General features: G+C 43.0%; 3 protein-coding genes across 3 annotated transcripts; all 3 read right to left on the bottom strand.

Moving 5' to 3' along the window:
- Nucleotides 1-370: 370 nt before the first annotated feature.
- LOC129957310 (uncharacterized) lies at nucleotides 371-1,633 on the bottom strand. Its single transcript, XM_056069578.1, has one exon. The coding sequence runs from the start codon at nucleotides 1,631-1,633 to the stop codon at nucleotides 371-373; it is 1,263 nt and encodes a 420-aa protein (XP_055925553.1).
- Nucleotides 1,634-4,538: 2,905 nt separating this feature from the next.
- On the bottom strand, nucleotides 4,539-6,532 carry LOC129957309 (uncharacterized). Its single transcript, XM_056069577.1, has 2 exons — nucleotides 6,337-6,532; nucleotides 4,539-5,671 (listed from the first exon to the last, which is right to left on the bottom strand). Exons 1-2 carry the CDS (start codon nucleotides 6,530-6,532, stop codon nucleotides 4,539-4,541), a joined length of 1,329 nt encoding a protein of 442 aa, XP_055925552.1.
- A 3,975-nt stretch (nucleotides 6,533-10,507) lies between these two features.
- Nucleotides 10,508-11,620, bottom strand: LOC129957308 (uncharacterized). Its single transcript, XM_056069576.1, has one exon. It carries the CDS (start codon nucleotides 11,618-11,620, stop codon nucleotides 10,508-10,510), a length of 1,113 nt encoding a protein of 370 aa, XP_055925551.1.
- Nucleotides 11,621-12,388: the final 768 nt, after the last annotated feature.

Here is a 12,388-nt window from a genome sequence, read left to right as displayed (position 1 = left end):
GGCAACTGATCAACAAGATTATTAAGTTGCTGCTGATTGATGACATCATGTGGTGGCAAATATATAGAACAGACTGTAACAAGTGTTCTTGTATGAACCTGAACTGCCACAGCCTGTAAGGGAGTATGTAATTTGAGAGGTGTACTGGGGAAAAGGTTAGAAGTTAAGATACAGACACCTCCAGAATTACTAGTTTCTGTGTCTGCATCCTTACGGATTATATTGTAGCCACGAAGTTTGAAAGAAACGTTAGGATTCAAGAACGTTTCTTGAAATGCAAAACAAGAAGGATGAAATTGATTGATAATGCACTTGATGTCAGTAATTTTGGATCTCAGACCACGACAATTCCAAGAAACGAAGGTACCCATTAAGAAATATTGTTTGGAGATAAATCATTTGCAACATTGCTTTGAGTTTTTGGAACATCACAGCTCATTGTAAAATCCTCCTCCTCTGACGGATGGAGGGAAAGGTGATCAAGACTAGTGGGTTTATCAAATATGGTCGGCAAGTCCTTGTGAGCTAAGCTCTCTGTCGCTAATCCCAAAGCGACTGAATTCCGGACTGATAAAGACGAAATTTTTTTCTTCAAGTCTCTTTGTGAACGACCTTTTTTTGAAAGTTTGAGAGCCAGAGATTTTTCGGAAGCAGATTTATGTTTCTTTCGTGTGTGTTTGATTATAGTTGGCGTAACATTGGAAGACTGATCAGATTCAGATATTGTAACTGAACTATCAGTTTCAGAGTTAGCCTTAAAATCTTTTGTGTCATATTGGATCCCTACAGTTTTTGGTGGACCCTTTACAACAGAAGCATAGTTTGTTCCGAGTGCAGGTGTACGAGCTCTGACAATTCTCCGAGCTTCAGGAAATGACACCTGCTCTTTAACTTTAACAGAAATAATCTCTTTTTCTCTTTTCCAGATAGGGCATAAGCGAGAGAAAGAGGCGTGGTCTTCTTTACAGTTTACACATTTTTCTTTCGCTGAACACTCATTACTTTCGTGGCCAGGTACTGCACAACGGGCGCATGTTAAAGTCCCGCGGCAGTTAGCCTTTGAATGGCCGAAACGCTGGCAATTGAAGCATCTCAAAGGATTCGGAACATAAGGTCTTACGGGTAATTTCATGTACCCAGCCTTTATCGACTCTGGCAATTTTGGAGAGTTAAATGTTAAAATAAGATGCTTAGTATTAAGGAGTTTTCCATCTCGCCTAATAGAAATTCGGCGCACCTGGGTCACTCCTTGACTTTGCAGTTTTTGAGTGATTTCTTCCAAAGAGACATTGAACAGTTCCCCACAAGAAATTACACCTTTCGAGGAATTCAAGGAACCATGTGGAGTAACAGTAACTTTTATTGTGCCGATAGATTTCAATTTTAAAATTTTGTTCGATTGTTGTCTTGATGCAACTTTAACGAGTAGGTCACCTGAACGAAGTTTTCGAACAGATGCCACTTCTCCTACACTTCCGGTTAAAGCTTTTTCTACAAGAAAAGGTGATACGGTATGGAACGATTCTTTAACTTCAGAAACACGCTTCACAATAAAAAATGCATCGTACGGTTTTAAAACTTGTGACGGTACAGAAAGATGCCCACTGAAGGGAGCATTGCGGCGAGGCCCCATGCGATATGAAAAGACTTCAGGTCCGACGGCACCGCCCACCACGGAGCCCAACAAGGGAAGGCAGCCACCGGCTCTGGCCATTCCCAGCCTCGGCGCTTACCTTGGTGCTAGCCGGAACCTATACGCTCGGAGTTACCCCCGGGGACAGTGACCACCCTTAACGCCAAGCCCAAGGAGTAACCCCTTCGCTTGATCCCTAGCAGACTAGAAACTCGGGTTGCTAGCTACCGGCCGATTGATGCACAGGGGACCACAGTGCACCACCCGTCTAAAGGGTCGCCACGCACGGCTAACACGTGGGGTTTTGGCTGTCCATGAGAAGCAAGAAGCAAACAGAGCGGCGACAGCTTCTCATGGAGAGCTCCCTCGCTTGCCGTCGAGGGATGGAAGGATCAAGCAGAAAGCAATAGGCGTAGGGGAGAGTAAACATAAAATGAGTAAAGATCCCTGGGTACCTCGGGATTGGGAGACCCGTACTCACCTATAGTAGGTGAGCCCCTGAGGGGGTAATCCATACGAGATAAAGTCATTGCTTCGTATATTCGGAGCAAGGAAGTGCGATCTGCTCCCCAAGTGGTTCTAGAAAGTACTTTAAGAATGTTTAACGATCTGTCACACTTCTTCCGCAGATGTAAGACATGCGGAAGGAAAGTGAGCTTACGGTCAAATATTATTCCCAGAAATTTTATTTCATTGACCACAGGTACTCCATTATTCCCAATATGGATTGAAGGATCCAAATGAATGGCTCGTTTTCTGCAAAAGTGAATGCATTGACTTTTCTCAGGAGAAATAGTATGTCCGTTTTCATCACACCATCCCACCAGTTTGTTAACTGCAACCTGCAGCTGGCGCTCTATTAAGCGCATGTTGCTTCCTTGGCAGGAGATCTGAAGATCGTCAACATAAAGAGTAGCCTGAATGGATGAGGGTAAAACATTAAGAATTTGACTGAAATGACAGATAAAAAGTGTAACACTGAGGATGCTTCCCTGTGGAACACCCTCAGTTTGAATAAAAGGATCGGAATATGATTTACCGACCCGAACACGAAATGTACGCAATGATAAAAAGTTTTTTAAAAACATGGGCAAATTTCCCTTGAATCCAAACTTTGCAAGCGTAGAGAGAATACCGAACCGCCAGGTCCGGTCATAGGCCTTTTCTATGTCGAAGAAGATAGAGACTAGATGATTCCGACGGACAAATGCATTGCGGATTTGAGTTTCGAGTAAAACAATATTGTCAAAAGTCGAGCGTCCTCGGCGAAAACCACTCTGCAGCAGCGGGATGCATTCTTTCCTCTCCAGTTCAAATATAAGACGTGTGTTAACCATGCGCTCAAGTGTCTTGCATAGACAACTTGTGAGTGCAATAGGCCTGTAGTGCAGAGGGTTAGAGGGATCTTTGCCGGGTTTCAGGATTGGAATCACAATAGCTTCATGCCATTGTGATGGAAACTTCTGTTCAATCCAAATCCGATTAAATAAAATTAACAGATTGGAAAGAGAAGTAGCAGACAAATGGCGAAGCATGTTATATGTGATTCCATCTGGACCAGGGCTGGTATCATGAGTCTTTGACAAAGCCGTTAGTAGTTCGTGCATTTTAAATTCCGAATTATATGGAAAGCATTTTCGAGTAGCAAAACTCAATGGTTTCTGTTGTGCACGATTTTTAATTTCTACAAAAGAAGGCTTATATGATTCGACAGCAGAAACCTGTGCAAATGCATATCCGAGAGCATTGGCAACATCTAATGGGGAAGATACACTTCCATTTTCCGTCTCAAGAACAGGAATAGAAAATTCTTTATGAATTCCATTTGCCGCCTTAACCTTCTTCCAGAGTAGTTTCGAAGAAGTAAAGGCTGTGATGGAAGAGATGAAATTAATCCAAGATTCTCTCTGGGTTTTTCTACGGATACGACGAGCATTAGCTCTAGCACGTTTAAAAGCAATTAAATTATCTGTTGTGGGATACCTTCTGAAGATATTCCACCGCTTTTTTTGTTCACGGTGACTGTCGCGGCAAGCTTCATTCCACCACGGTCTCGGGAATTTCCTCGGACGTGGGGAGCTTTTGGGAATGGTATTGTTCGCAGCATCAATTAAGCAGTCAACTACAGTTTGTACTGCCTCTGTGATATCAGTCTTTTTGACCATATTCTCCAAAATTATTGCCTGTTGCGAGAAAGCAGTCCAGTCTGCCCGCTGGAATAGGAAACGCGGGGGACAAGAAGTCACGCCGCCTCTATCAACATAGGAGACCATTAAGGGGAAGTGATCACTACCAAAGAGATCATTCCCAACTGTAAAACTGAGCAACGGAAAGAGATCAGGAGAGCAAATAGCCAGATCCAGACTGTGAAATGTACGTGTGGGTTCATGGAAATAGGTTTTCTCGTCATGATTGAGCAGACAGAGAGAGTTATCAGAGATAAATTGTTCAATCTGCCGCCCACGAGAATTTGTACTTTCCGAACCCCACAAAATACTATGAGCATTAAAATCGCCAAGAAGCAAGAACGGCTTGGGTAGTTGGTCCACTAAACTATTAAGTTCGTGTTGGTTAATGACAGCATGTGGTGGCAAATATATACTACAAACTGTGACAAGGGTCCGTATATGTACTTGAATAGCCACAGCTTGTAAGGAAGTTTGTAAATTTAAATGAGAGCTCGGGTAGAGGTTAGAAGTTAAGATGCAAACACCACCAGAAGGATTATTTCCAGTATTAGCATCTTTCCGAGCACAGTTATAACCACGTATTTTCACAGCAATGTCATGTTTCAGGAATGTTTCCTGAAAAGCAAAACAAGCAGGATGGAGCTGATTAAGAATATGCTTTATGTCAACAACTTTGGGCCGAAGACCACGACAGTTCCAAGAAATGAAAGTTCCCATCAAGTAACTGAAGAATTTAATTTAATATGGCAAGTGTTATCAAGAGTTGGCGAAACATCGCAACTCATTTGCAATTCATCCTCCTCGTCAGACGGATGGAGGGAAATGGAATCGGGACTTTTAGGTGAGCCAAAGATGGACGTTAAGTCCTTATGGACATTACCTTTCGTCGCAAGTCCCAAAGCGACAGAACTTTGTGTTGCAGATTTTTTTAACTTCGTTCTTAGTTCTTTTGGTGAGAGTCCCCGTTTTGACAGCTTTAGCTTGAGTGCTCTTTGAGAATTGGAGTTTGATTTCGATTTCGATCGGACTGGTTTGCTAGTTTCTGGTGCACTGGATGGTGAATTTTCAATCTCAGAATCGGAAGAGTTTTTGACAGTTGTAGTTTGGGAGTTATATTTCACACAGTTTGTGCATTTACAGTTTGCACAAAAGGGTGTTTTTACAACAGAAGCATAACTCACACCAGGTTTGGGTGTTTGAGCCACTACTTTTTGTCTTGCTTCAGAATAAGAAATGGATTCTTTAAATTTTATTGCAGTTATTTGCTTTTCAAGTTTCCAGCGTTCGCAGACTCGAGAAAACGATGCATGACAACCTCCACAGTTCACGCACTTTTCGGTGGCGTTACAATGTTCGCTATCATGGTCTTTTCCCGCACAGCGGGCGCATGTTAGCGTCCCGCGGCAATTAACCTTCGAGTGGCCGAAACGCTGGCATTTAAAGCATCTCAAAGGATTTGGGATGTACTGCCGAACAGGTAGTTTAATATATCCAGCATATATGAATTCTGGAATTGTTGGTCTATGGAATGTAAGGATGTAATGCTTTGTGGGAAGGAGTTGTTCATCCCGCCTAATAGTAATTTGGCGTACATGGGTTACTCCTTGGGGTTTCAGTTCCGCAGTGATCTCCTCAAGGGGAACATTGAACAGTTCGCCACATGTGATTACACCTTTGGAGAAATTTAAAGATGTATGAGAGATAGCGGTTACAGGGATTGTAGCTAAAGCTTTAATTTTCAATATTTGCTGTGCTTGTTTTTTACTGGAGACTTCTATCATCAAGTCACCGGAACGCATTTTACGTATGGCAGAGACATCACCAATTGTTGCAGTGATTGCCTTCTGCACTAGAAAAGGCGATACAGAATTAAAAGTTTCGTTTTTTTCAGTGATTCGTTTTACTATAAAATAGCGGTCAAATTGTGGAAGGTTAGTAACGATATTAGGTAGTTTGCGATGCCCACTGAAGGGAGATTTCTTAGGAGGAGCCATACGATATTACGGAAGATTCGGGCCCGACGGCACCGCCCACCACGGAGCCCAACAAGGGAAGGCAGCCACCGGCTCTGGCCATTCCCAGCCTCGGCACTTACCTTAGTGCTAATCGGTTACCTATACGCTCGGAGTTACCCCCGGGGACAGTGACCACCCTTAACGCCAAGCCCAAGGAGTAACCCCTTCGCTTGATCCCTAGCAGACTAGCCACTCGGGTGACCATCTACCAGCCGATTGATGCACAGGGGACCACAATGCACCACCCGTCTTTCAAATGGGTCGCCACGCACGGCCAACACGTGGGACATTGGCTGTCCATGAGAAGCAAGAAGCAAACAGAGCGGCGACAGCTTCTCATGGAGAGCTCCCTCGCTTGCCGTCGAGGGAAGGAAATACATAGCAGACAGCAGAAGGCTGAGAGGAGAGCGAACTGAAAGGGAGTAAAGATCCCTGGGTACCTCGGGATTGGGACACCCGTACTCACCTATAGTAGGTGAGCCCCTGAGGGGCGTTACACCTTGGGGTTTGAGTTCGTGAGTTATTTCTTCGATAGGAACATTGAACAGTTCTCCGCATGTGATCACACCCTTAGTATAATTCAATGAATTGTGAGGAGTGACTGTTACAGGGAACGTTGTCAAAGCTTTCATTTTAATGATTTGCTGGGCTTGCTTTTTCGTGCAAACTTCCACCAGCAAATCACCTGAACGCATCTTTCTGATAGACGACACTTCGCCGACAGTTGCCGAGATGGCTCTCTGTACAAGTTAGTTGGTTGGTTGTTTAGGTTTTATGGCGCAAAAGCCATATCTGGCCATGCTGCGCCAATCAAATGGTAAGAAGCATTTCAAAGATATTTAAAGAGGTTATTCCGATTAAAAAAACTAGGCAAGGTTAAAAATTCCAATAGCAAGCTGATGCATTAAAACGGTATTTAAAAAACATCCATGAAAAAGTAAAAGTTCAAAAATTACTGACACACGAAAAAGATTCCAAATTGGACAAAACTTAAATAAAATGCATCAAACCAATGGTCTGCAGAAATTTAAAAATGTTAGAGTGAGGTTTCTCACCCAGTAGTTCAAGAATGTCTATAGACACTGTATTAAAAAATCGTAACCGTTGATTATTAAAAGCAGGACAATCGATTAAAACATGACGTACACTTAAAACTGTATGGCATGTCGTGCATTTTGGACATGGTTCACCAAATAAAAGGTGTTTATGGCTGAATCGTGTATGACCAATGCGGAGCCGAATTAATTTTACATCAAGCCCACGCACTGGAATGGTAGGCCATAAGCAAATCATTGGTTGGAGAGAATGCAGCTTATTAGAAATCTGCTGATCCCAAGATCGTTGCCACAACATGTGAACGTGCCGAGCAAAACATGTCTTTGCATCGCCATGCGGAAGCGCTCGCTCATGAAAAGTGCTTGAGTATTTTGCTGCAGCATCTGCCATTTCATTTCCAGGTATTCCGACATGGCTCGGAACCCAGCAGAATAGAATTTCGAACCCTTTGTTTTCAAGGGATTGAAGAAAAACCAGGATTTCCAAAGCAACCGGATGCATTAAATAACTGAAATTGGAAAGAGATTCCAAAGCACTCTTGCTGTCAGTGTAGATGCAAAAGGTGCGTGTACAAGAAGTTGAAATCACTTCAAGGGCATGTGTTATTGCAACCAATTCAGCAGTCAAAACAGAGAATGATGTGGGCAAACTGTAGCTATATGTCTGAGTAGGTAAAACAACACCACTACCGACATGACTATTAGATTTTGACCCATCAGTGAATACTTCTGTGTACGAATAATACTGGCTGCGATGATCTTGAAAGAGCTTCTGAAAGATAATAGGTGCTGTTGTGGATTTGTCAAATCCCGTAAACGGGTTCAAGAATGAGAAATTTGGAGTATCCCAAGGTGGGAAAGAAAAGTAATTAATAGGTTGAATTGTAGTCTCATGGAGTCCCGAATCATTCAGCAGAATTTTTACTCTCTCACAATAGGGAAGAATGTGAGAGGGGCGTGCATCGTATAGTCTACGAAGACCAACTGGTAGAGACAACTGCCTAACAGGGTGTTTCGGAATCGACTGCACTCGGAAATAATATTGTGCAATTAATTTCCGACGTCGCAGATCTAGAGGCATTTGATTGCAGATGACATATAAGCTTTCTACAGGTGATGTGCGGAAAGCACCAGAGCAAATTCTCAGGGCAGAATGATGCACCGTATCAAGCCTGCGCAAAACAGAAGGGCGTGCAGAACCATATATCATGCAACCGTAATCTATACGGGATAAAATAACGGCTTGGTATATTCGGAGAAGGGATGGGCGATCGGCTCCCCATGAAGTATTTGACAGCACTTTTAGGATATTAAGAGATTTCTCACACTTCTTTCGCAGATATAGAATATGCGGAAGGAAAGTGAGTCTTTTGTCAAAAATCACTCCCAAGAATCGCACGTCATCCTCAACAGGAATAGCGTTTCCTTGAATGTTAATTATAGGATCTGGGTGCATGTTTCGCTTCCGGCAGAAATGTACGCAACGACTCTTTTCTGGAGAAAGAGTGTGCCCATTTCTTTCACACCAGGAAACTAGTTTGTTCACTGCATTCTGCAGTTGCCTTTCAATCAAGTGCATATTACAGCCTTGAGCAGAAATCTGCAAATCGTCAACATATAGTGTCCCTTGAACAGATGGTGGAAGTTGCTGTAGAATTTCGCTAAAGTGAGTTATAAAAAGCGTAACACTGAGGACACTTCCTTGTGGAACACCCTCAGCTTGGATAAAAGGATCGGAATAAAAATTACCGACACGTACACGAAATATCCGAGTAGTCAAAAAATTTTGAATAAAAACAGGGAGGTTTCCTCTAAAATCCAAATTTAAAAGTGTTTGAAGAATACCGTAACGCCACGTACGATCGTAAGCCTTTTCAATATCGAAGAAGATGGAAACAAGATGATTCCTGCGAACAAAGGCATTACGAATTTGTGTCTCCAGAAGAACTATGTTATCAAATGTTGAGCGTCCTCGTCGGAAGCCACTCTGCAACGGTGAGATGTATCCATGTTTCTCCAACTCAAACACTAAGCGGGCATTGACCATACGCTCGAGAGTTTTGCACATACAACTCGTCAAAGCGATTGGCCTGTAGTTCAAAGGGCTGGCAGGATCCTTTCCCGGCTTAAGGATTGGAATCACTATTGCCTCTTGCCATTGTTTAGGGAATTTATGCTCATACCAGATTCGATTAAAAAGTTTTAACAAATTGGACAGCGACACCTCATCTAAATGGCGAAGCATACTGTAAGTGATTCCATCAGGACCAGGGCTAGTTTCATGTGCTTGACGCAAGGCGTTCTTCAGCTCAAACAGATTAAAAGCGTTATTGTACGCAAGAGATTTACGTGCAGTAAAATTTAAATTTATTCCTTCCACTCGCTTTTTGTTCACTTGAAATTTAGGACTGTATGAATTAATAGCCGAAATTTTTTCAAATGCTCGCCCGAGAACATTGGCAACTTCTACAGGTGAGGAATAAATTACATTTCCCGATTTCAACACAGGAAATGAAAATTCTGGATATATTCCATTAGCTGCCTTCACTTTCCTCCATAATAGTTTGCTAGAGGTAGAGTAAGTGATGGAGGAGACGTATTTAAGCCAGGATTCTCTCTGGCTACGCCGTCGAATGCAGCGAGCATAAGCTTTGGCTCGCTTAAATGCAACAAGATTTTCTGTTGTTGGGTATCTGCGAAATTTGTTCCAAAGCTGTTTTTGTTTCTTATAACTGTCGTGACAAGCCTTGTTCCACCACGGTCTGCGGAATTTCCGTAGACGGGGTGAGCTTTTGGGGATACATTTATTTGCAGCTTTCATAATGCAATCGTGGACTATCTGTACAGCTGACGAGATATCTGCTGTGTTAATCATATTTTCAGTAATTTTAGCCAGTTGTGAAAAATCAGTCCAATTCGCATGCTGGAATAGGAAGCGAGGTCGACCTTGAGTCGTACCACCACCATCAGCATGAGATACTATTACAGGAAAATGATCACTCTCGTGTAAATCGTTTCCAACTGTAAAATTTAGCAACGGAAAAAGCATTGGTGAACATATGGCGAGATCTAAACTGTGAAAGGTACGCGAGGGTTCGTGGAAGTACGTTTTCTCTTCATTATTTAGCAGACAGAGAGCATTATTAGTGATGAACTGCTCAATCTGTCGTCCACGAGAATTTGTGCTATGCGAACCCCACAACGTACTATGGCCATTGAAATCACCAAGTAATATAAATGGTGCTGGAAGTTGCGCTACTAAACTATCAAGGTCTTTTTGACTGATTGAATCATTAGGCGGTAAATAAACACAACAGACTGTAATTAATGTTCGTACATGTACTTGAACCGCCACAGCCTGCAAATTAGTATGAAGTGAGAGAGGTGTGCTGGGATAAGAATTGGAGGTCAGAATGCAAACGCCTCCAGAATTATGCGAATTACTGTCCGAATCTTTCCGAACAGTATTATAACCCCGCAATTTAAGAGGCATGTTTGATTTCAAGAAAGTTTCTTGAAGACAGAAGCAAGCCGGATGAAAATCGTTAAGGATGGTCCTAATTTCATTTAGCTTGGATCGAGTGCCACGACAGTTCCAAGAAAGGAAAAGACCCATCAAGAAAATGTTGCATGAGAGGTATTAGGGACATTAGTTAGAGTTGTCGATAAATCGCAACTCATTTGGATTTCATCCTCCTCTTCGGATGGATGTAGTGCGATAAGTTCGGGACTTTTGGGCACGCCACTGAAAATGGACGATAGATCCTTTTGGACTATACCCTGACTCGCAAGTCCCAGAGCGACAGAGTTATGTAAACTTGACGCTTTTATCTTTTGAGAAAGCTGTTTTTCGGAAACACCACGTTTCGAAAGCTTAAGTTTTAGCGATTTATTCGATTTTCGTTTGCGTTGAACTATCTCAGGTTTCCCAGTTTCAGGAGCACTAGTTACGGACTTCTCAGTATCTGAATCTGATTTCACAGGCGGTTTACTTTCACTGATATTTTTAACACAATTAGTGCAAGAGCAATTTGCACAAAACTGTTTTTGCAAAACGGAAGCATAAGTTACAGCAGGTGTCGGTGTCTGGACATTAACTTTACGCCTAGCTTCAGAGTATGAGATATTTTCTTTATGCTTAACTGTTAGAATCTGTTTCTCCATCAACCATCGTGGACAATATCTAGAAAATGAAGTGTGGTTGCCATTGCAATTCACACATTTTTCTTCAGCAGAACACTGCTGACTTTCGTGGCCTTTTACTGCACACCGGGCGCAAGTGAGAGTCCCGCGGCAGTTGGATTTCGAGTGTCCAAATCGTTGGCACTGAAAGCACCGGAGAGGATTCGGTATGTAAGGCCTCACTGCTAGTCTCATATAGCCCACTTTTACCCGTTCTGGCAATTTAGGTCTATTAAATGTCAAAATAAAGTGTTTTGTAGGAAGAAGTTGTCCATCCCGCCGAATTGTTATCCGGCGTACATGCGTCACTCCTTCGGGTTTCAATTCTGCTGTAATTTTATCCAAGGTATCGTTAAATAGCTCGCCACAGGTTATAACGCCTTTTGAAGAATTAAGCGTCCTATGAGCGCTTACACTAACAGTTATGGATGCTAATGCCTTCAGTTTAATTATTTGCTGAGATTGTTTGCGACTACCGACTTCTACAAGTAAGTCGCCAGAGCGAAGTTTCCGAGTTGATACAACTTCTCCAACTGCTCCTGTCATTGCTTTTTCTACTAGAAATGGTGAGACACTATTAAATGATTCATTGTTTTCTGAAATGCGTTTGATAACAAAGAATTTGTCAAAAGGTTTTTCAAAAATGTTAACGTTCTTCTGTTGCCCACTGAAGGGAGCAAAGTTTTTTTTGCCCATACGATATTGATGGGGATTCAGGCCCAGCGGCATCGCCCACCACGGAGCCCTACTCGGGATGGCAGTAACTGGCTCTAGATATCCCTAGCCTCAGCACTTACCATAATGCTAACTGGTACCTATACGCTCGGAGTTACCCCCGGGGACAGTGACCACCCTTAACGCCAAGCCCAAGGAGTAACCCCTTCGCTTGATCCCTAGCAGACTAACCACTTACGTGACCATCTACAAGCCGATTGACACACCGGGGACCACAGTGCACCTCCCGTCTAATGGGTCGCCACGCACGGCCAACACGTGGGGGTTTGTGGCTGTCCATGAGAAGCAAGAAGCAAACAGAGCGGCGACAGCTTCTCATGGAGAGCTCCCTCGCTTGCCGTCGAGGGATAGAAGAAAAAAGGAGACAGCAGAAGGCGCAGTGGAGAGTAAACATAAAGGGAGTAAAGATCCCTGGGTACCTCGGGATTGGGACACCCGTACTCACCTATAGTAGGTGAGCCCCTGAGGGGCAATGAGCATTGAATAAATGCTGATAGACAATAGGAGCAGTACCCTGCTTCCCAAACCCAGAGAAGGGATTTAAAAACGAAATTTGGAGAATATCCCAAGGGGGAAAGG

Source organism: Argiope bruennichi, chromosome 11 (assembly GCF_947563725.1).
Source record: "Argiope bruennichi chromosome 11, qqArgBrue1.1, whole genome shotgun sequence".
In the NCBI taxonomy this organism is placed as follows: domain Eukaryota; kingdom Metazoa; phylum Arthropoda; class Arachnida; order Araneae; family Araneidae; genus Argiope; species Argiope bruennichi.
Note: the sequence above shows the minus strand (reverse complement) of the source record. Positions and strands in the feature narration are given on the sequence as shown.

Excerpts from the sequence above, each read along its gene's own strand:
- LOC129957309 (XM_056069577.1), bottom strand. The coding sequence starts at position 6,532 with ATGCGTTCAGGTGATTTGCTGGTGGAAGTTTGCACGAAAAAGCAAGCC. Across the intron at positions 5,672-6,336 it reads TCACGAACTCAAACCCCAAG|TGCAGAAGGCAATCACTGCA; the intron begins GTGTAACGCCCC and ends CGCCTTTTCTAG.
- LOC129957308 (XM_056069576.1), bottom strand. The coding sequence starts at position 11,620 with ATGACAGGAGCAGTTGGAGAAGTTGTATCAACTCGGAAACTTCGCTCT.
- LOC129957310 (XM_056069578.1), bottom strand. The coding sequence starts at position 1,633 with ATGGGGCCTCGCCGCAATGCTCCCTTCAGTGGGCATCTTTCTGTACCG.